The following is a 23,758-nucleotide window of genomic DNA, read 5'->3' as shown; positions in this document are numbered from 1 at the left end:
AAGTATAATAAAAAAAGAATGTGTGTTCCTGGAATGTGTTAGAACGTCACTGGCACAGACAATCCAGGATTGGATCCCCATCTCCAGGCCTTTCACCTTCGTCCAATCTGCTGAAGTCCCTTTAGCTATGCATCACAAATCCCAGAGATTAGCCTGGGATATCACTGGAGCATCCCCTCCCCCACCTCTGGTTACCTACCTTCACCAGCCCATTTATATCCTGCCTTGTTTTCCTCCCTATGTCCTTTGTCATTCTCATGTTTATTTAGTTTTTTCTTAAAAATAAAGTTTTATTTTGAGGGCAGATATTCATGTGACTGGCACAGCAGGGTACATTAGTAATAAAAATGAGGGCTGAGTTGGTAGAATGTTTGCTTAGCATTCACGAAGCTCTGGATCCCACCCCCAGTGCTGCATAAACCCGACAGGTGACACACAGGCCTAAAATCCCAGCAGTTGGGGGGTGAAGGCAGAGGCGTTAGAAGTTCAAGGTCATCCTTGGTTATAAAGTGAATTAGAGCCTGGGATATCATGGCATCTGTACTCAGCTTACGATTGGACGGGAGAATTTAATTAAAAAAAAAAAACCAATGTATTAGAGTATGCTTCTCATATATCAAGCCTCTGTAATGTCCCCTTTTACTGCTCAACTCTTCTTATGCTCAGAATAAATATTGTAACTGCAAACAGAAAAGGCTACATCTGCAGATGACTGTGTATATCACTTAGGAAAACACTTGCGAGTCTGTGTAAGTTCATCACGTCTGCTGTTTCTTTTATTCCTCTTTACCCAGAAAGGGTGAGATTTCTTGAGCAGGGATGTTCATCCAGCCTTTAAGTTTGAGTCCTTCCTTCCTTCCTTCCTTCCTTCCTTCCTCCCTCCCTCCCTCCCTCTCTCCCTCTCTCCCTTCTTCCCTCCCTCTTCTCTTTCTTTTTATTTGAGACAGGGTTTCTCTGTGTTGCTCTGGCTGTCCTGGAACTCGCTTTGTAGACCAGGCTGGCCTGAACTCACAGAGATATCTGCCTGCCTCTACCTCCCCAACTGCTGGGATTAAAGATCTGTGCCACCACCACCTGCTTGATCCCTTTCTTTCTTGTTTGTTTAGTCTCTGTTTAATTCCTTCTCCCTCACTCCAAAAACCCCACCTTAATATTGCCTGCCCTTAAAGCTAAACCCCTTCTTACTCCACAGGCTCTGTTCTTGATTCAATTTATTCCAACATATATAGAGTTCTTATATATTCCAAGTACTTGTCTGGTGCTGGGGATACAAACATGAAAGAGTTCTGTTCTTTAAAGCAAAATCCGTTTTTGTGGCTTTGAGAAGCTGGTCACATTCTGCTATTTGAGCCTTTTTCATTTCATTTCCTTAAGCTGAGCCTTCCCAATCCATTCACTGCACAGATCCTACCAGTATTGAGCTATTCCTTCTCTCAGTCTTATAGGGCACCTGGCTGAATCAGTGTCCCCTACAGAAATGGCATTCTGCCAAGGCACTCCCAGCACTGGGAGACAGGGCCAGGTAGAGTTCAGAGTTCAGAGGCCAGGGTGATCTATGTATTGATCCAGGACAACCAAGGCTGCAAAATAGATACTCCATCTTAAAACAAATAAACAAGCAAACAAACAAAAAACAACAAAATGATATTCTGCTTCTGTGACAGGGTAAAAATCTGTTGTGTAATAATACTCTTGAATCTGATGTCCTCATGCAAGACCTGCATTATATAATTTCCAGCATCTCTAGGCATCTGTTTGATTATTTTTTCTTTTCTCTTCTCTTCTTTCTTTCTTCCTTCCTTCCTTCCTTCCTTTCTCTTTTGGCAAGATTTCTCCGTATAATAGCCTTAGTTGTCCTAGAACTAGCTTCTGTAGACCAGACTGACCTCGAACTCACAGAAATTCACCTTCCTCTGCCTCCCAATACCTGGGATTAAAGGTATCTGCCACCACTGCATCATATGCAATATTTTTTTTAAATATTTTATTTATTTATTATGTGTACAATATTCTGTCTATGTGTCTGCCTGCAGGCCAGAAGAGGGCATCAGATCTCATTTCAGATGGTTGTGAGCCACCATGTGGTTGCTGGAAATTGAACTCAGGACTTTTGGAAGAGCAGGCAATTCTCTTAACCACTGAGCCATTTTTCCAGCCCCCATATACAACATTTTTAATGTAAGTAATAAAAATGTATTGAGAATTTCTGGGATGGTAGTTATTTCCTCCCAACTCGAGGAAAGGAAAAACACTGTCTGAATCCTGCTGGACCAATAGAGAGAGGAGGAAAGTCATTCCCTCCAAAAAGGTTGGTCTTTAGTCTCCTCAATCCAAGAAGGTTCAAGAGGACAGGCGCCGGGAGCAGAGGGACCATCTGATGACCCTGGGGTCCAGGTGAGATGCCATGCACCTCCTAGCTGGCTCCTCAAACATGTTTACTTTCCATGGGTGCAGCTCTTAATGCTCATGCTCATTTCACACTCTTAATGAGGCCGTTATTTCCCCTGCGGAGACTCAGAGCTAGAGAGGCAAATTCTTAGCCTCCATCCTGGCTCTAGTGAATTGGAAACCTGGGGTGTTCTGTCAATTAGTATTAGAGCAAACACTTGAGGAGGATGTTTTTCATCTTGAGCTTGAGATCTCTTGCTCCAAGCCAAGGTTCAGGGGCCCACCGACAGCTTCAACTCACAGTTAATCATGCGAGTTTCTCTCCTCACCGACTCTGCTCTCTCTTCAGCATTTGGCTCTTGTCAGTGTCCACCTTTTATGATTTCTGGACTGCTTCATTCGCCCCACTTTCTCTCTATCAAACAGGTTTTTTTTTTTCCTCTTCAATCTTTGCTTGGCTCTTATTTCCTTTAAATTTGGTAACTTCTTCAGTATCTTCCCTGAACCCCTCTCTCTCTTCTCACCTTTGTCGAGGGATTCTATTTATTGTCGCCAACTCTTGGTTTCCAGTATAGACCTCCTTCTTTTCCATCTCCTCCCATCTTCTACCCTGATAGAGCTCAACCAGTCCAGCCCCGACCAAGCACAGTGCAGGGTTTACCAGGCTGAGGCTGTTCTTCCGCATGGGTCTCTCAGCAGGCTCTGTACTTCACCAGGGCCATTCCTTAGCCTTGGGTTCTCAATCTCAGCTGTTTTTGTGGATCAAAATCCACCTGCAGTGCTTAGTGTACAGGAAGGAGTTAGCAGGTCCTCTCAGAGAGTCTCCTTGACTTTCCAGTCGGAAGCCTTCCGCCTCAACTCCCTCACGTTTCCTTAGTGATTTGAGTACTTAACTCGTTTATGTACACATTAGCTACCAGAATCACTGTCCCTTCCTTCTATTGTCTGACATGACAAAGATCTCCAGTCCCTCAGCAGCCTCTGAAGCACATAGTAGGTTCTCCACAGTGGTTGTTCTATTGACCCGAATGTGTTGAAATCTAGCAACGTTTCAGGCGGCAGTAACTTGACGATAGGAGCACCTACGGAGACAGGAGCCTGACGGGTTGTGGGAGAGGGGTTCATCTCTAGGGTCAGTGCTGGTCCCATCCTTAGAAGAGAGGTTTGACTGAGGAGTAGTAGCCTGCGGAAGGAAGGATGGTTCCTTACACATCCAAATCAGTCACTTTTCGCCCTCTATGTCCTGCCATCTCCCTCCCGAGAAAGCCCTTGTTTGAGATCTCTTTTTTCCCTTCATTAGCTGTGCGTATTGGAGTATTTCCCAGCTGCAGCTTCCTCTGGTCTCTTCTCCTTCCACTGTTTGTTTATCTCCCTGTCACCCTCTCTCTTTGGCTGTGGTTGTAAACAGAGCCAGCGACTGTCAGCCTGGAGCTTGTGCAGTCAACCCGTTGCATGAACACTCTAGAATCCTGCGAAGGGCCCTCCCTGCTGCTCAAAAGCAGCTCTGGGCACTGGCCCAAGCGAAGCAGAAGGTTGTGCTCCTGGCCATCAGAATGGAACTTTACAGACAAGCATCACATGGTACATCCTCGCTACTCTTCTAACCCCGGCTCTTGATCCTGTTCTTGACAGCACAAGCCCTCCCCCCACCCAAACCCATTGTGCACGTGGTAGGGGAGCAGGCCGGCTGGTCTCTGCGTAGGGTGACAAAGGACCCTGAACATTTCCTGCCTAATCCCTACCCATATCTAATATTTTCCTCATCTTTAGGAAAGTTGGAGTAGTGCTTGACACGAATTGCCTGCCCATTCTAAATCCTATGTCTAAATCGCTTTTCTAATTATGGGAGGGGAGGTGGACAAGCTTGACTCTAAGTCAGGAATGTGGGACTGTGTTTCCCCCTTCCCCATGGTCACCAAGCGTGCTCCTGTCTTGGTGTGACCCTCAGCAAAAGCAGACCACCCTCTCTCTCCCTCGTTGGTGCCCCCAGTCACACCCTTACGCCTTCTGCTCCTGACTGAACTTCGCAGAGCCACCAGCCCTTCGGAGGTAGTTGCCTGTGTTCAAACCATCAGCCGAGAGCTACACAGGCTTTGCCATCCTGCTGGAGCCTGCGGTCCTCCCCCAACTGCGTGGCTGCGCATCATCTGTCAGAGTGCCCCCTCCCCTCCCTCTGCCTCCCCGCCCCCTCCCCTGCGCCCGCTCGCTGGCTTGCTTGCCTGCTTGCTTGCTCTTTCCCTTTTCATGAGATGCAAAGCCTGGCGCCGAGCAGAGCGCTCCCGAGCAGCATGTTGCAGGAGCTCTTCTAGCGGCCCGAGGTGAGGCGGCCACGCTCCACCACCCTCACCCATGTACCAGGAGAGGGCTGACTGTCATTCAGCGCTTCACTGAGCCATGCCCAGTTGGAGCCGACACCAGCCACATCTTCCCAGCTGCGCTGCCCACCACCAGACAGGTAAGAGAGAGCGGCTGTTTCTCCAAGGGCGTGATGGGTCCCTGGACACCAGCTGAGTCTTACCGGGAGACGCAGGACAGACAACAGAGAGCAGAAAGGCACTTCTGTCGTAGTCTCCACTTACCCTGTATCGGAGCATCCTCGGAGCAGGGCAAGCCTGCCACACTGGTCCAGAACAAGGATACAGGAATAGCTTCTTCTTTCTAGTTAATAAAGGATGAGCTGTAAATACTCTTTCTTTTTCTTTTCTTTCTTCTTTAGCTTTCTATTTGTCTCTGTCTTAACTCCTCAGGACCCGTGAAGTCTGCTTTCTGGCAGACAGGCATTCTGTTTCTGGCCTCATATTTTTAGGGGTCCCTGAAAATATTGTCAGTTGATGTCAGGACGGTGCCACAGGCTCCTTATTTTTAGTTCCATTCATGTCTTGCTCAGCCGCTGCTTGGAACTGGGGTCGCCCGCACAGCAGCTTGACTGCACATAGCATCTGTCTTGTTTCTAGTCAGCCAAGCAGGTCCGCTAGGCTCTGCTGGTGACTAACACTAGGGACACATTCCAATGCAAAGGGACTCACAATGACAATGAGTTGGAGGGAGATTAAAATGCACCTGAGGCTACCAATGCTAAAGTGGCAAGTGAAGAGTACATATCCCAGCTACAAGAGACGATAGGTCTCTGGCACGGTGGCTGGTGATTTTTTTTTGGCGGGGGGGGGGGGGGGGGGTGTGCTGGGGGAATGAGGTTGTTAGTTTTTCTTTCTGTGTTAGAACTGCTTGTCATCCACGCACTGTCTATGTACTGAAGACTGGGCTACCCGTGGTTCAGGTCTCAGTGTGCTCTGACTCGGGGAGGCCTCCATCTGCAGCAGTGCAGGAATGCTTAGCCTAGCCTACAATGTGGCTTACTTTGGGGCCACTTGTTCTAACAGACGTGGAAATCTTTAGGGTTTTCTTAGAGGATACAGGAATTTCTGGAAGACAGGGAAATGTTTGCGAGGTCATATTAGTGATTCGGAAAAGTTAAACCTCAACAGGCAACATTCTCATCGTGCTGATGGGGGCTGTCATTATCCTTTGGGAAACCACGGCCACCCATGTAGTTGTCCAGTCTTTATTAACTGCTGTCTCTCTGCTCACTCTCAGCTTGACTTTATTCCTATTAATTCTTTTTAATGTCGTGTTCGGATTAGCTATTTTCCTCTTGCTGGGACAAGATGCCTGACAAAGGCAACTTGATTTGTTTAGGCTCATGGTGAGGGTGCCGGTAAGGAGGACATGGCGGCCGGGATATGAAGCAGCCGGTCCTACTGTGTCTGCAGCAGATAGCAGAGGGAGAGGAATGCGAGCCGTCAGCTCATTGCCTCCTTTTTAGTCTGTCTGGGACACCAGCCCGAAAAGATGCCACCTACAGTCAGAGTCAGTCTTTCTGCCTCAGTTTACCCAATCCAGTCATGCCCAGTGGTTTTTCTCCTAGATGATTGTAGGTCTTGTCAAGTTGACAATATCACTCATCACAAATGGGACAGGAAAACCTGTGCAGGTACTGTTTATTAACCCCTCATTAATGGTGGCAAAGTCTTTTTTTCATGGGTCAGTGCACTCTGACCTGGAGATGGGTCCTAGCCATGATAGCCGTCTTAGGCATGGCAGGTACTCACAGCAGGTGCTCAAGAGTATGGCTGATTGCCTAAACAGAACATGCTTTATGAAAATCCTTCTTCCCCAGATTGTGGCTCTCAATGATGGGCCAATAGGTGGACATGCAGAGAATGTGCTGGAAGGATGGCCATCCTGGATTGTAGACTTCCTAGAGCCATTGGCTGAATTTCCTGGGACCCTTCACTGAGCAGCTTCACTTTGGTGACCAGGAAAATGGGGATAATTGCAAGTGCTTACTTATTCCTGAAGATTTTTTGCAAGATTGAGTTAAAATGAATAAGAAAAATCAGTCTCCTGTGAAGAAGATGTACTGAGGAACTTTGCTAGAGACTTTTCATTTATTATGCAGTTTAACCTCTACTTTCTCGGGACAAGCCAGGGTCCAATGAGGCTAAAACCACCTGTGAAGTTTAGAAGAAAAGTGTTTTTGTTTGTTTTGGTTTTTCCTCTGTAGCTTTAGAGCCTAGCTCTTGTAGACTAGAGATCTGCCCGCCTCTGCCTCCTGAGTGCTGGAATTAAAGGCGTGCGCCACCACCGCCTGGCTGTGAAGTCACATCTTAAATCTTGACCATACTGCACACGTGAAAGATTTGCTGCTACTTTGTAGCTGCGAATATTTTTCTAATTTTCTTTTTCCTGATGTTGGGATTGAACCCAAGACCTCATTCACGCTGGTCCAACACTCTACCTGATGAGCTACATCCCTAAAGGTAGAATATTTTCCGAGTCCTATCACAGACTCTCTGTTTTGTAGTTTTTCATACCTTCTTCATCCAAACACCTACACCCCTGGAGATGTTGACAAGGCCCCGTTGCTCTCTCTACCACTTCTAGGTTAAGATTTCAACCATCTAGAAATACCAGCACTCTCCGCATGGTCTTTGACCATGCTCTCTGATGCAGTTCTTTTGAAATGTTCAATAAGAGGTTCTAGGAGAAAGAGTGTCTTGAAAAAGCTGAGTGGCTTAAGAATTTTTTTTATCTGTCAGGACAAAGAGACAGTGAGGATCTGCCTAGCACCTCTGTTCCTCAAGGGGCACCCACACAGCCCTGTCCCTCCTCCCAACTCCAGGGCTAACACTAATGTGAGCCAGGCATCTATCTGGAATCGAGGCATCTCAGGGAGATGAGTGTTCTACTCATTTCCCAGAAGGCTCTGGATTCAGGACCACACCCAGAGGGAGAACCGTTTCCGGGGTCCCAGCCTGCACAGCACTATTTTCTGTGGCTACAAGCTGCAGCAAACCCCATTCCACATCCCAGGCTCCAATGGCTGTAAATTCCCCGTCTGCTGATCCAGGTGGTTAGCTAGGATGATACTGGGAGGGGAGACAGGAAAGGCATTGCCTGAAGCCAGTAACACAGAGGCTTAGAAAGAGTTTTACTTTGTATTCGTGTGTGAGTGTGTGTGTGTGTGTGTGTGTGTGTGTGTGTGTGTGTGTGTGTAAGCTTCTTCTGCCCACAGCTGTGGACCCCAATGGTGAATGGGACTGCTTTTGTTACTGTCTAAGCAGGGGAAGAAATGATAATCGAGGACCCATAGACAGGAGGACAGAGTCACATTTCGCTTGTGGCAGCGCCTCTTGCCCATAGGCCTTGGAAGCCAGGTCCCCCTATGTCCTCATCCCTGGCCCTACTGCCCTTTCTACTACTGCAGCCCCCACCTCTGTCCCTACTTGGTCCTGGCCCTCTGCCTTGTCTGCTGTGATGCTTATCATGAGGCTTCATGCTTTCTCGGGAATGAGTAATTTCCAATCCAGTCTGCTTTGACATTTCTATGAATTCTTATACAGTGATATAGGAAGTTGGCCTTGCCTTAGTAACATTAATTTCAAAGATTTTTTTTTTTTAAAAAGGAAGATCCGAAGGAAAGGTGAATAGGTAGAATTAGAACTTGAAGTCATATCACTGATGCCTGGAAAGCTTGTGGCATTTTCATGACTCCATGCTGGCCAGCATCCTGCTCCAGATTAAGACATGGTCTTACTCGCCTTCCTACTCACAGGCTCAGGCAGGTTTGACACTAGAGTATTTTTTATTAGTGTCAGGTACCATGCTAAATCTGGGAGAGGGTGTAGAAATGGAAATATATTTGCCTATGTAATGCCATGCATGGAATAAAGTGTGCCGTAAAAGAGATTCTTAAATGTCAGTTTAATGGAGGAATAAGTCATAAGTAATACATTTCGGTGTCCTGGATGAACTTGGGGTCATATAATAAGAAGAGAATTACAGGTAATGAGTTAGACAGATATTCCCAGGATCCTCAAGGATATGGAGTGCACTTGCTACCCTGGGTGTGTAAGGCGGTCTTCTCGAAGTTCAACTTGAAGGATGAGTTGGGTTTAGGCAAGTCGAGAGAATTCTAAGCAGATGGAATGGAACAAATAAGGTCCAGGGACACAGAGCTCTGTGCTCCAGAGCGTGAGTACTGGAGGGTGTGTGGGAGGGGGGAGTGTGAAGCTCAAGGCAGGGTAGTGATGGGCAGCTTTCATGGGAGACAAGACCCGGGTCTGAAGGAGTTTGTGTGTAAGTTCTTTATTAAGCTTGAACTTTATGCTTAAAATATGGGGGCTTATAAGTTGGGAGAAAAAGAGACGTAACCATATTTGGGACTTAAACATATGATTGTGGCTGCAAAACAGAGCTGCGTTTAAGGCCACAGACTGGGCTGCAGAGAGCAGATGCCGTGAGAACATCAGCTGGGCCCGTGAGGACATGAGTCAGGGTAGCGGTAGTAGGGATGCAAGGCAGGAGATAGATTTGAAAACTATGGAAGAAATTTAATCAGCATGATTTGATAATTGGTTAAAGACAGGAGCTGAGAGAAAAGGAGTTACCTCTAATTACTTCTCTATTTTTGGCTTTAATTACTCAGTAGATGGTGGTATCAAAACCCAATCTCACCAATGCCAGGGGGAGCCAAGGGCTATGGGGGTGAGAGAGAGTGGCGGAAGAGGATGGTGGATAAAACAGATTAGGAAAGGAGGATGCAGTGTGCTTGGGTTTTAGGTATATATTTGTATTGTTGTGTCTGTGGTCTGCCGGAGGGCGCTGTCTGGTGATCCGCAGGTTATAGGAATGGCATGGCTGAGAGAGGGGCCAGAGGTGGAGAAACGGTCAGTGTGCCAAAAGGCAGTGAGGATGAGATTAGCCAGGCAGCGTGCAAAAGCTGCAGGGCAGGAAGTCATGGTTAAAAAGTGGCATTTATGGGATGGGCTGGAGGAGCCAGCCAGAGAGCCAAGGAGAAGGGAGGTCACATGATCATCAAATATCCAGCCAGTGTCCACATCTTCCTAATTGTCTCATCAAATTTTTATCATTTTTGACTGGAATCAGGACCAGATATAAGATCTGTGTATTGCAGAAAAACAAAACAAAACAAAACAAAACACTGCCAACCATTGTCCAAGAGATGGGATTGTATAACCATGTCTTCCAATTTTATGTCATTTTCTGTGTTCCTCATTTTAGGAAACCCAAGTGGCATTTGTAGGCTTAGGTACCAAAGCCTCCATGGTTCAATTTTAAAATTCCATTCTAGACACAGTTAGAAAGGGTAGTACAAAGACAAGAGAATAAAAAGGGTAGAAAGAAGAAAAGCCTGTGGTGAGTAGCTAGGTGGTAAATGGAGGCCCAGGTGGGACAAAAAGAAACCATAAAGGCAACAAAGGCCAGAGGCTCCAAAAACCCCACAAATGTATTATCTTATACATTTTGTATCACCTTGGTGAGCTAGTGGTAAAAAAAAAAAAAACCGAGTCTTTAAATAATAACAGTCTATTTCTATAGCACTTTCCCTCAAATAGCTTATTAAATAGCTGAACAGACATCTTCCAGGTAGTTCCTGTGTCAAGCAGGGAAGTGGGAGAAATCTAATTCCCATTTTAGCTGGCGAAACGTTGTTGATAAAGACCAACAATAGTACAAAGGTGCTTCACGATTAAGGGCCACTTGCTACCTGTCAAGCCTTGTGGGAAACACCGTATGCCATTACCCCAGTTAACCCCGGTAACAAGCCTGTGACATTGGTATGGTTGTTGTCTTCACTGTATCCCACAACGATTACGACATCCAGGATGAATCACTTGCCCACAGACATGTCTGCAAAGTGATGCTCCTGGGATTGGCACTCGAGGCTACCAACTCCACTGGGCTTCCCTTTAGCTCTCTATCGTTCCCCCAACTCATCATCTTACCTTTCTTTTGGTATATATTGACTCACTGGCAAAGTTCTATTTAAAAGAAAGCCACGATCACACCCCCCCCCCCAAGTATAATAACAGAAGATGTGCTGGAACTTACAAAGCACCCATAGAATTTTTCACTTACTTTTTATATTCACCCTGGAAAAAAAAAATAGGCAGGCGTGTTCGTCTGAATTTTACAATGAGAATTCTGGGGAGTGTGAGGGGTATGGAAAGGAAGGTGTCTTTTAGTTCCTGGTCTTCTTGTCTCCCCTTCCCAAGGGCTGGGCTTATGGGTCAGTACCATTATGCCTGGGTCAGAGAATAAATTAAAGTTTACGAGTTCTTGCTCTTGTTAGTTGGTGATCACAGAACTAGTGCAGGCTGTTAGTGTTGCAGAACCAGTTAACAAGAGTGGTGTCCTATGGTCCTTTGTTCTGTATGCCCGTGTTTTCCTGTAAACCTCATGGGTTCTTAGCGTGAGCTGCTGACCCTTCTTCCTGACCCCATGATTTTCCTTATGGGAGCCCAGGAAGGTTATTACAAGTTAAGTATCTGGATGCTTGAACTGACAGGAAGGGGGGCTGCTAATGCTCAGAGGAATGAGCATGAGATGCTTGTTTTTGTTGTTGTTCTAAAGTAGAATTTTGGATCAGGTGTCCTCTTTCTGTCCTGCCCTTCCCTGTGTCCTTCCAGTCTCCATGGAAACCCCAAATCAATGCAGCATATGTTGATCCAGGTTTCTACTGTTACCGGGAAGCCGAGCAGTGGAAATTGCTTTTAAAAGATTTGTGGAAGAGCTTCAGCATGCTGACCAGAATCCAAATCTGATATCCAAATGACTTTTATTAAAAGCTCTGAATGTGGTGCTATCTGAGGTGGCATGTTGATTAAATAAATACACAGGGGGCATTTGGCAATAAACCTCTTCTTCTATCGTGGCTTTTTAAAATATTATAGTGCAGATTTTAATTCCTTTTATCATCAATTTAATTATACTCTCAGGCTTGTATGGCAATGCTCCTGATTAATTCTGCCCTGCATGGATTGGGCTGTTGGGATAGTTTATTAAAGCCCTCTGTACCTGTGCCACTGTCCCCGTACTACAGTCCCCTGAAGCTATTAGCATTCTGTGGACTTCTCTCCTGATCAGGAGACTGCAGAAGTCTTAACACATTTTCTCCATAAGGATGGCTTGGTGATTTTTCTTTTGCTTTTTTTTCAAGAATTCAACACAAGGGCTGGCAAGATGTCACTTGTCACCAAACTTGATGACCTGAGTTTGATTCTTAGGACCCACATGATGGAAGGAAAGTACGAACTCCTGCAAATTGCCCTCTGACCTCCACATGTGTGCTGTGGTACATGCCTACCACCCCCCCCCCAAATAAGTAAAGTAAATAAAATCAAAACATTTAAAAGAACTCATAAACGAGTTAGCCAGAGTGTTACACACCCACTCCGTATGAAGTGATGAGAGTTGGAAGCCCAGGGAGTCAGTCAGAGAGGCCGTCTTTCCGGAGTGGAAATCAATTTGGGAGGATTGGAAACCACAAATGAAATGGATCAACCCGATTGTGATTCAAGCTGTCAAAATCATACCGCAAGGTGGTGGGACTGGGATAGAGCGGCTCCTCTAATTGAAGTCCTTCTGAAAGAGCTCAGAAGGAGAGCTTTCAGATCAGAGGTAAAGGGGCTGGCAAAGGAACTGGGAGTTCAGACGCAGATGCAGGGCAGGATCTGAACGGAGGGAGCAGGTGCATGGGCGTGTACATACGTATTTGAGAGAGCAATAAAACCAGATAGAGAAGCAGGACCGGCTCATTGTCAGGCAAACAGTGGAGCTGCAATTGAGCCCATCAAAGATTAGTATATAGATGATCTGCTTATGGCGTCTGTTCAGTGGGTAACTGAGGTTTGTGGGTGCGGGGGGAGGAGTTGGGCAGGGAGATCTGTACTGGGAGCTGAAGAACCTCTGTGCCAATGGCTGGGAGGGGAATGAAGCTAAGGAATAATTCAGAAACACAATGATCAGATTGAAACACCAATTTAGCAAGAGGAATGAAGAAGATGCCAGAAATATCTGCACTTGTTACCCCAGGGATGAGGATGCAATGATGTCATGAGCAAACAGAGGGAGCCCTGTGGGAAGGAAGGGAGGGCTGAGAACAAGGTTGCTGGGGGATACCTGGAGTCTGTGGCCTTGGGGTTCCTGGAGCTGTCCAGCAGAGCCCTGCTGGTGCAGCTCTAATTTCAAAGGGGTGCAGGCTGGTCTGTGCCTGGAAAGATGGTTCCCAAGGGGAGTGCTTTAAAATGGAAAGAGCAGAAGGGTCGCTGCATTGCCTATAGAGCCAAATCAGGGCTGGTCACCTTTGCTGGGAAAAAGCAGGAGCTGGGGCCAGTTTTCAGCCAGGGAGTCAGGAGCAGTAGCCACAAAAGCTTGACATTCCAGTCATGGCTCTAAGCCTAGGAGGAAGATGGAGTCTAAGTGGGTAGATTCCAGCCTTCTAGAACTCTACGGTTCTTGTCCTTTCCTGCCCCATTCATCCAGGAAAGAATCCCAAGGTAGGATGCTCGACTTTGGAGTCAGCTTAAGGTTTACCTGGATATTTTGTTGTTGTGTCTTAAGACAGAGACTTCCTCTGTACCCAGACTGGCCTCAAACGTGCTTCTTCTGTCTCAGCCTTCCTGGTGCTGAAATGACACCCTGTTTCCCTCTGGAGCTCTTTCTGGTGGAGTCTTCCCATAGACAGACTGCATTAGGTTTGCACTTCTCCGACTGGGCAATCTAAGGTTCCATATTAGTGCCTAGGAGTATTTTGGTAGAAACTTTCAGACAAGTTTTGACTGTCTTCTTTTCCTAACGTTCTCCATCCCCCTTCTTTTCTTTCCATTTCACCCTTTCCTTTAGACTTTGTTCATTACGGTGTCTTTCCTTGAACATTTGACTTACTGCCTTTCGAGAGCGCATTATTTCTAAAGCTAATTGAAGACTCTGATGTCTGGTTAGTATTGAACAGCTCCTGCCCCAGACTCAGGTCCTTCAGCAGCCTCATAGCCATTCCCTAGTGCTTTTCCTCCCTGTGTAGCAGACAACACAAAACTCTGGGAAAACCTGTGCCCCATATTAGCCCTGGTGGGGAAGAGTCTGCTGACATCTGTTTTGTGTAAGAGGGAGGGGCATGGCAGCACTAAAGTAGACGCCAGAAGCCAGTTCTGCTATTTATGAATGACTTGTCTCTATTTTTCCACCTGAAAAGGGGGCTGATAAAGATGTTGGCTTTGAAAATTTGTTGTGAGCACTAAATTAACTCAAGTGCAATGCTGGGCACAGTGTTTAGCACATACAAAATGATCCTTAGACATTAGCTTTGCGGACTTCCCCTTAGGGTATAAACACATCTTGGGAAAGAGAAGTATTTATCCGTGGGATTTTTTTCTTATGGCACAAAACACCAGGGAAGGATCTAGGAAGGGAAAAATTCTCTTTCAGCTTGACTCTGAATTCTAGCTAGCATCGTGTTTGAAGACATTTCGCTTGGTAACATGAAGGCACCTCTATCTAACGGAGGGACGCTATGGGCATTATTAGAGAGGGAGCAAGAGACAGAGTGAGTCACTGTGGGGGCAGGATTTCTATTTCATCCTAGCACCAGGCAATGAATGATTACAACACATTAATTTCACTGTCAGAACAAGGGTCATGCACCAATAGATATGCTCAGATGGCCCAGCATGACATAGGAGCAAAAAGCTCCCCTGTCAGAGTAATAAGACACAAATTTTGGTTCTTATGCTGCCATTCTGTATTGTACCACTTTAAAAAAGGAACTTTATCACCTTTAGCCTCAGTTTTCTGGTGATAATAAGCTTCCTGATCATATTATGCAGAATTGTTGAATGATGAGAAATGAAAATGTTTTATACTGGATCTGTGAAGGTGGAGGTAGTGCAGGCTGTCCTTGAACTCTTGATCTTACTGCTTCAGCCTTGTGGGTGCTGTAGCACAAACCTAGTTTTGCTTTAAACATGTAATACATGTTAAAGGAGCTGGACCTGAAAGCACAGGCCCACAATCCTAGCTATTTAGGAGGCTAAGATAGAAGGGTAGCAGTTTCTGCCTGGGCTACAGAGTGAGTTGAAAGTCATTCTAAGCAACTTAAGGAGCTCCTGTCTGGAAAAGAAAAAAAAAATAAGAGTAAGAAGAGGGGCTGTGAATATCGCTAAATGGTAGAGCACTTGCCTAGCATAGGTAAAGCCCTGGTTCAGTCCCCAACATTGAACAAGTCAAATGAATGGAATCCATTACCTTCGTTACAAAGTCTCTACTTTCTATGGAAACATCTTCTAACTTCTGGCTTGAGAAATAACTTGCCACAAAGGCCAGGTGTATTTGGAGCTGGTTCCTGAACCAACATTCCAACAGCCATAGACTGAGAGTGTAATGAAGAAGAAAAGGCAAGCTTTAGCCCAGAGGAATCTGCAAACTTCAGCGTGTATCAGAATCCCTGGGCAAGCTGGGCACCACTTGTAGTTTCTGTCACCAAAGGTCTCTGCATGGAGCCTGAGCAGTAGCGTGTCCAACACATTCCCAGGTGATGCTCAGACTGCCAGTCTGGGTACCACTTTCGGAGAACTAGGACAAACAGGAAGAATCTTCCTTCTGGAACAGCAGCAGACAGTGTGAAGATCTCTGTGGGTATTATAGAGGTTTGGAAATAATATTGAGGGAGGAAGGAAGATAGAAACAGAGATGATGAGCAGATCCGGCAGAACAAAGGAAAAAGTCTCACTCCATCACAAATGCAAGTCGGGGGGAAGTTGCTAGGTGATGGATGAGGAAAGAGGTGAGTTTCTACTGTAGGAAAAACCAGGTGAGAGGCAGGAGCATAGGGTTGGAAATCTGCACGTTCCAGGAGGCAGAGGAGGTGGGAATCTCTCCTTAAGGAGCGGGGAGCGGTGTGGTTGGTCCTGATGGGGTGGGGTGTTGGGTGGGAATGGGCTAGGGGGAGAGATTCCGCGGCATCGAGGAAGGGGACAGCTGAGACTTGGCAGAGAGGGGTAATTTCAGGGCTATGTGGTTTGGCTTGGGAGCTCAGTGCAATAGAATTGGGAGAAAGGGGGTGGAATTTAGATGTGCGACCTGCCCCGTAGCTTTCTCGCTCTCTGCATTTATCACATCACATCACACCCAGCAAGACAGGCCCCCTCCTCCTGGCTCATTAGGAGATTTGATTCGGCTCGGCTCCTGCTGTCAGCAGCTGTCTGGGGCAAGATCTTTATGCTCCCTGCTCCCCAGCGCAGCCACCAGCCTCCAGCCTCCCAGGCAGCAGCGGAGCTCATTAGAAAGGCACCCTTCCCCGGATTTTTAGCTACTTGGTGGCCTGAAAAGAGTTAATACCTACTCTTGGCTGGGGGGCAGAGCAGCTGCTGTGGGCTGGGGAGAGACTTCTCCCTGAGCTGCAGCCAAAGGAGCTGCAGGTTAGTGAGGCCGAAGGAGGAAGGTGTAGGATGCGTGCCAGGTCAGCTCTGCTTGGGGGCATCGCCTGTGTCCTGCCAATAAGGATGGGCGTGCAGACTGTGCCCGGGAGCTGAGCCGCCGCCTGCTGAGTGTAGGCTGCTTCAGTATTTACTGGATGTGACAAGCAGAGAGGAGAGCTTTTGGGGCCGCTTGCTGCCTGGCTCAAGTGGTGGGAGGTGTGTTGTGCATGCATGCTTATGTATATGTGTATGCATGCGTGAACCTATGCGTCCCTGCAAACATGCCTTTCACCTGCCAAGGATTTCACGGCTAAAAGAGAGATCTACTCTTTTCCTCAGAGCGCCTTAACCCGCAGCCTCTCTGACCATCCACTTGGCAAAGACCCGCAGGCCATGAGGACCGGTCAACGGCAGTAAGTATTGGCGCTGGCTTTCTCCTTCCTCGCTGGGGTGTCGGAAAGCTGGTCGTATTATACATATTTAATTAACCTACCTCTTCATGCATATTGATTGCTTTCTCCCCGCTGAGCTTAATTTCTCTCCTCTTTATAAATCTTTTTTTTTGCACTTATTACCCCCCCCCCCCCCCTTGAATGTCATCTTTTTCTACACTGTCGGCTCCAGTCACTTGTGATTTGGTGCCCACTTCCAAGGATACTATGGAGGGGGATCAAGTCACACTGTTGAACTTTCCAGGCTCTGGGTGACCCCTTATCTGTCCCTTATAAGTCTGTCTAAAGCTAAATGAGACAAGAGCCGTGAGGGTTCTGGATCCTGCAGCGGACAAAGCAGCTGGGGCAGAGTATCCTGTGAGTTTTCATTTAGGGAATCAAAAGCTGACCTCACTCAAGGAGTGATTTTGGAGGTGCTGGGGCGGGGGAGAGGAGACAACTGGATAGCACCAGCAAGCCAGGGTGGGGTGGCCGCAGGAAGGGGAGGGAAGAGCCACAAGCAGGGGCAGAACCCAGGGGTCCCCTGCCCTAAATGACATTGCCTGTGATGTATAAGGGGAGTGAGCTCTGGCCTGCTCAGCTGCAGAATAATAAAGGCCCCTGGCAAGATCTTCTCCCTACCCTGGGGACGGGTTTTTATAAGCAGGAGGAAATGAGGCGTAGGTGCCCGGACATGCTTTCTGGAGACCCTGAGAGCTGGAAAGGGCCTTGACGGCTGACTTCTGAAAAGCAGGTGCTCACCCACTTAGGGCAGTGATTAAGGAAATGTCCCCTGTTGTCAGGGAACATGACCCACTGGGATGAGCCTTTGCATAAAATCCCGTTCCCCCGCCCCCCCTCCCCGTTTTCTGTTTTCTTTTCAGTGTTAATAAAGTCATCCTTCTATTTTGTTAATGGTAGAATTATTCTGCAAGCGATTTTAAGAAAGTGTTTGTGAAATGTTCAGGGTAATACCATGACAATTTAAATGGCACAGTCACACAGGAGTCTTATCTATCTAAATTAGGTTCCTTTTTTAAAATGGATCCTACGTTTGGTGGCAGGGTTCCCCAAGGGAACCTTTTATGGATAGGTAGGTAGCTCTTCCTATCAGCGCTCTTTTGTGGGAACAATGGTCTGAAACCCTGCCAGTGACACTCATGGGAAAGAGAGGCTCCAAGCCAATCAGCCTTCAGCCTCCACATCTCCTTCCTTCATCCCCAAGTCTTCCCTGCCAAGAATGGGCCAGGCCGAGGAAGGTTCACCTCCTTATGAGTTAGGAAGAGTGACTTGCATATTCATCGCTGTACCCCGTGTTTGGGATCCCTGCTCAGGAGCATGCCCAGTGGTGAGGGTGTCTGGTGGCTCACCTCCAAGTCCCTTCAGCCCCCCTCCTTGCTCCCTTTTCCTCCAGCCCTGGCTCATTTCCACCTGGGACAGGTGCTCTTGGAGGGAGGTGGGAGCCAGAGCAGCATCCAATCAGATTATTTTGGAGCAAGTGTTGGCCTCTCTTCCGTGGTCCCTTCTGGACTGGTCACTTGGGCATCAGTCTAGTAAGATAAGGAGAGCAGTAATTTTTGGCTTGCCAGGCCCATGCCTCCCTAAGGGTGCATGTCCCAATTTTGACGGCCAGTGGTTGGGGAAGTAGGAATTCCTGACCAGCAGCCAGCAATGGGAAGCCTTCTGCTATTTGTTTCTGCCCATCTTTGATTGGCTACCCTTGCTAAGAACAAGCCAACCTTTGTGGGTGCTGTGGGGAAGTACTCCAACTGTGGAGAGCCAGTGGAATGGTGAATCTTACAGACAGATGTGAGAGGGTGAACCCTCTTACAGCAGACTCTTTGATTTTAGGTGAGAGGACGTGAGAGAGTAAATCCTTGAACCCCGCAGTCTTATTTCCTGCTCTGACGTCCCTGCAAACCAGCCCAAAGGGGTAACCGTAAGCGGATGCCTGTATGGCTGCCTTGCTGATGCCACGCAGGTAATGGATTAATGACCTGTCTTCTTGTCCTGCCCCTCTCTTCTTTGCCACCTTCTGGTCTCTCATCTGTCGTGCTGTTTGAGCCTGGTCCAACTGTGAAGCTCTGGGTGTCCTCTTTGCTAGTTCTCCTGGACCTCCACTGCACAGGGCAGTAGTCTTGCCTTTGCGCTTCTTGCAAAGTTAGAGCCTTGCAAGTATGATCTGCCTTAGCTCCGTGCCCTCTTGTTGACTTGGTAGAATGAAACTCTGTGAGTTACTGGGACAGGGGTTTATAGAGAAAAGGCAGATGAGAAAATGATCCTCCCCCTTTTCTCTTTCCCCTTTCTTCCTTTCCTCCCTCCCTCCTTCTTTCCTTTCCTTCCTTCTTCTCTTCCTCCCTCCCTTCTCTCCCTCCTTCTTCTCTTCCTCCCTCCCGTCTCTCCCTCCTTCTTCTCTTCCTCCCTCCCTCAGTTCCATCTCTTAGCCTTTCACTCCTGTGTCTGCTCCTATCATGTCCCACCTAAGCAGATTATAACACAAGTCTTGACTAGAAAGATAGAAAACCATTTTGTTCCAAAGTAAATTTGCTTTTGTGAACTATTTGAATGGCTCAGAGTTGTCTTGAGGGCAGGCAGTACCCTTTAAACTAGACTGTGCCAAACCTTGGCATACAAAAGCTTGTGTGGATTTGCCACTTTGTCCTGTGTGTGGCTTTGAGGGCAGTGGCTCGACTGTTTTTATGACTGATGATGATCTCTTAAGGCACCGAGTGAGCCGCAGGCTGGGGCCTGACCTGAGGGGCAGCCTGAGCAGGACCTTTGCCTGAATCCACAGTAGTGATGATTCAAAGGGCTTTTAATCATTGGCTTGAATGGCCTGGTGCTGGGTACCCTGTGACTTGGAAGAGTGAATGGACACATAAGATGCTCTGTTTCAGGAGAGAGAATGAGTGTAGCAACTGTCTTGAAAATGCCACGAGATAGATGGAGGCACAGTGCAACCTGCCTGGGAAGAGAGGTACGGGCAGCGTGGTTTCCTGCAGGAGAGGGTATTTCTGGAACCTTGGATGCTCTAGCTCTCAGGGGCTCTGTGGAGATGCGCTGCAGAATACAAATGTCCATCCCTGCCCAGCACAATACCACCTCCCTAGACAAATGCCAGATAAGATTTCTGTGAACAAAGACAATGAGCAGGCCGGGCAGTGGAAATCCATTTGAAGTTAAGGACAGTGATTGAATTGGATGGCCTCTGACTCCCGAATCTAGTTTCAGGGTTTGTGAAAAAGAGGGACTTGCTGTCAGCTTGCGAGAATGGCATGTCTTAGGACTATTCCATGACAATATCTACCGTGGCACACATGGCCATTCCTTTTGTAAGCCAGATTGAGGCCCTGGTCTGATTATACCTTTCCCCCCCTCCACTTACTTTTGCCCTTAATGTAAGGAATGGTCATGGTTAAAGGTTAAAGGTTAGCAAACTTCCGTTGCATTGAGCCTAAGAGTAAATATTTTCAGCTTTGTAAGCTGTGTGATCAATGTTGCAACTGCCTAACCCTTGCCCTTGAAGTTGAAGGCATCTTTAGACAGTATGTAAACAAATGGGGTGTTGTGTTCCTCTGAAACTGTGTACACAGGTACCTCATGGGATTGTAGTGTGCCAGCCCCTGGCTGAGGGTAAACAGGGCAAGTGAAGCAAGCACAAGAACTGTCCCAGGGGCCACTGGGTCCCCTGTTGACATTGTCTGTCGCTCTTCTCCCTGTGGTCCATAGACACCCATGCACACATAGCCTGTCTTGGTGAGGTGAGCCGAGAGAAGCTGATTGGGAATGGACTTTCCTTGAATCCCCACACTGTGTGTTCGGACTCGCTCTGTTGTGCACCCCTGCCTTTTGAGGTTCCCCTCTCTTCTGTGTGAAGGCCCTGCTTTCATGGCCCTGTAGTTTGGGGTTGCTGCCCCACCCCTTTGCCCTTCTATTGGGAAAGCAAAATTGCGGATTGCTATCCTGTCACTGCTGTGTTTTCACTCCCTACAGAGAATCCTAATTTAGAAATTCTCCCAACTAATGACCTCCACTGACTTACCATCAACTTGCCATGTCAGTTTTAAAAGGCCTTCAGCCTCTACGGGAAGGGCAGAAGGAAGGGCCCCACACCTATTATTACTATGCCTATAGTGACATAAGGCATGAGCACAGCCCTTGCCTCTAGTCCAGCTGATGGAGTCTTCAGGGGCCACCTGGGGTGGGGAGAGCGGCGGGTCCAGATGTCTTTTATAGACCTGGCAGTTGTGATCATGACAGCCCCCTTCTTTCTGCCTCCGTATCTGCTGCAGGAACAAAGGTATGAGGACTCGACTGGGGTGCCTGTCACACAAATCCGACTCTTGTAGCGACTTCACGGCCATTCTTCCCGACAAACCCAACCGTGCTCTCAAGTGAGTGGTGTGTCCGCCTTGCGTTCCTGGGTACCCACACTGCGGGATGTCTCTGGGACCTTTTGTCTTTAGTGAGTTTTTGAGCAGATCAACCACAAGACGATACGCTCTGGTCTCTTGGCAGCTCCTTTCCTACCCCTGCATGTGAGTGACAGGAAGGCATAGCTCGGTGACATCAGGTGGGAGCCCTCATCCTCCTGAGAAACAGTATAGCCATCAGTGTCCAAAGCACTGGGTGGAGAAGTACAGTTCTTTATTCTACTTACTTGCCCATCTACGCTCTCAATTTGGAGATAAACATCCAAAGTTAATCTAAAAATACACTTAGATTCAGACTGCCCAGATTCTGCACCTAGTCTATGCAGACACTGTATTCAATGATGTCCCAAATGTCTCCTTGTTTCAACTTCACTCACCTCGGAAAGGGGCATCGTTGTCTCCATTCCAAGGGGTGACGAATTTGAGGTGACAGTTAGAGGCAAGCTGAGCCTCTTTTATTCCGAGACTAGCCCTGCCCCCCACCCCATCACCCTGACATCTCGAAATTACATAGCTCTATGTACTTTTATTGTTCAGACCAAGAGTAATATACGGGGTTCTCTGAACTCCCATCCAGGGCGACTCTTTTCTCTGGTATTGGGGGACAAAACCCAGAACCTCATTCGTGCTAGGTAAGCACTTTGCCACTCCGCTATAGACCCCCCCCCACTTAGAGATTTCCCCAGCTGTTACTTGGAAAGTACTGATTTACAGCAGAATCGCAGAGACCCAGGTATGGCATGTATTCGCTCTCTGCCAATCTGAGGAGTCCTGGGCAAATCTGAGGGGTGGCTGGGGGAGAGGAGATGTCAGAAATACTCAGAGAGATGCTGTTGCTTCCTAGGAGACTCTCCACAGAAGAAGCGACGAGGTGGGCAGATTCCTTCGACGTGCTCCTCTCTCATAAGTGTAAGTAGAAACCAGGTCACATCAGGCAGGAGCAAATCATCCATGTGGCAAAATATACAGCGAACACCTCCTGGGCTCAGTACCCTCTGCTGAGACCCCAGCCCTCTAGAATTCTGTACGCAGCAGGAGCAAAGAGACATTTTTAATGTAGTGGGGTTAGACTGTATTCAAACCATAGAGACCCAAGGCTCTTAATCATTATTTTATATTACATTACATTATATTATATTACTTTTTTATTTATCAGATCTGTGCTCTCACTGTTGACCCGTCTTCGTTATTAGATATTTGGGTAGGCATGGTGGAGGGCCGGGAAGGTAATTCAGTGGTTGAATACTTTCCTAACGCCTGTGAGGCTCTGGGTTTAACCCTCTTTGATCCTGTTTTTGAGCTGGGGTCTTTTGTAACTTAGGCTGGCCTCAAACACATTATAGAGCCAAGGACGGCCTTGAACTCGGGCTTCTCCTGCTTTCACCCACCACCTTCCCAGCACTGGGCTTACAGGTATGTCTCACTGTGACTGGCCAACCAGCAATGTTAACGAGACAGAAGTCAGCTTAGGTAATGGGAGTTATGGGCCGACCTGAATGAGAAGAACCAGGCTAGATCTCACACAGGGGAATTGACTTTCTTCCTCCAAGTCACTGGGCTACTTAGTCAAGTGAGTATTCTGTGTATTTTAGCAATCCCTTGGATTGACAGAATTTCACTCTTTATCTCAAGGGATGACGATCTCAGCTGTTTTGTGCCCCCACTTCCTGGCTAGAATACGGCTTTGCCCTCCCTCCTCCTCTTCTACTTCCTCTCTGTTCAGCTGTTGTGTCTTTTGTTTCCTGCAAAGGCAGGAAGAGTTGTGCATATTGCAGTGTTTAGAGGGCAGTTTATCATTACTCAGCGCTTCAGCTCTTTTTTTTTCTCACATGAGCAAGTCCAAATTTGTTGGGCTTTGAAATCCCTGCGGCGTTAAGCGCATGGAAGTGGCAGGGCAGGGGCGGGAAGCAAAGAGGGGGTGTTCTGAGGAGACAGGAAGGCTGCAGACAGACATTCGGTGTTCCTCCTCAATTCATCACGTCAGTGTGAGATCTGGGAGCAGAAGGGCTGCTTGCATTTTGCTATTTAATCAGGGGATATGTTTCTGGACAATTAAGTTGAAGGCTGTGGGTGGGATTCAGATCTGGGCTTTCACTGTCGACCTGTCTTGGTTACTAGATACTTGGGCAGTCATGGTGGAGTCCCTTGGTTTTCAGCAGATGCCATTAAGTGTGATTTTACTTGTCCGGGTTTGGGAAGGTGGCTCGGGGGTTCAGTACCTGCCTAGCGTGTGGGAGGCTCCAGGTTCAGTCCTCAGCATTGTGCCATCGTCATCTTCATCATCACCATCATCCGAAAACAAGAAGTGATTTGGCTTTTAATCTGATGACATTGCTTCTTCTGACTTTGCCTCTTGTTGTTAATAAACAAATCAACAAATACTTTATGCATGAAGGGGTATATGCAAGTATGCATTTGCGTGTGCGTGAACCTGTGTGCACAGGTGTGTGCGCGCACATTTGTGCATGTGTGAGGAGGCCAGAGGTTGCTGTCAGGTATCATCTTCTACCATTTTCTACCTTATTTATAACATCTATCTATCTATCTATCTATCTATCTATCTATCTATCATCTACCTACCTATCATCTATCTATCTATCTATCTATCTATCTATCTATCTATCTATCTATCATCTACCTACCTATCATCTATCTATCTATCTATCTATCTATCTATCTATCTATCTATCATCTACCTACCTATCATCTATCTATCTATCTATCTATC

General features: G+C 47.3%; 1 protein-coding gene across 5 annotated transcripts in view; it reads left to right on the top strand.

Annotated features, from left to right (window-relative positions):
- Positions 1 to 4,559: 4,559 nt before the first annotated feature.
- The window catches only part of Rgs8 (regulator of G protein signaling 8), a 39,152-nt gene continuing 19,953 nt past the window's right edge, over positions 4,560 to 23,758 (top strand). Inside the window, exons 1-5 of one of the 5 annotated variants that reach the window (XM_041662570.1) lie at positions 4,775 to 4,843; positions 16,506 to 16,579; positions 18,449 to 18,578; positions 20,890 to 20,991; positions 21,875 to 21,939. In XM_041662570.1, the coding sequence (XP_041518504.1) occupies positions 18,553 to 18,578; positions 20,890 to 20,991; positions 21,875 to 21,939 (193 nt within the window). In that variant the 5' untranslated portion in view covers positions 4,775 to 4,843; positions 16,506 to 16,579; positions 18,449 to 18,552. Of the gene's footprint in view, positions 4,844 to 15,339; positions 15,533 to 16,392; positions 16,580 to 18,448; positions 18,579 to 20,889; positions 20,992 to 21,874; positions 21,940 to 23,758 lie in introns of those variants that run through there. The other 4 variants (XM_041662572.1, XM_041662573.1, XM_041662569.1 and 1 more) reach the window with 4 other exon arrangements.

The sequence above is a fragment of the Microtus oregoni genome, unplaced genomic scaffold, assembly GCF_018167655.1.
Source record: "Microtus oregoni isolate MIOR12 unplaced genomic scaffold, Mior012 000013F_ref0000133, whole genome shotgun sequence".
NCBI classification, from domain to species: domain Eukaryota; kingdom Metazoa; phylum Chordata; class Mammalia; order Rodentia; family Cricetidae; genus Microtus; species Microtus oregoni.
Note: the sequence above shows the minus strand (reverse complement) of the source record. Positions and strands in the feature narration are given on the sequence as shown.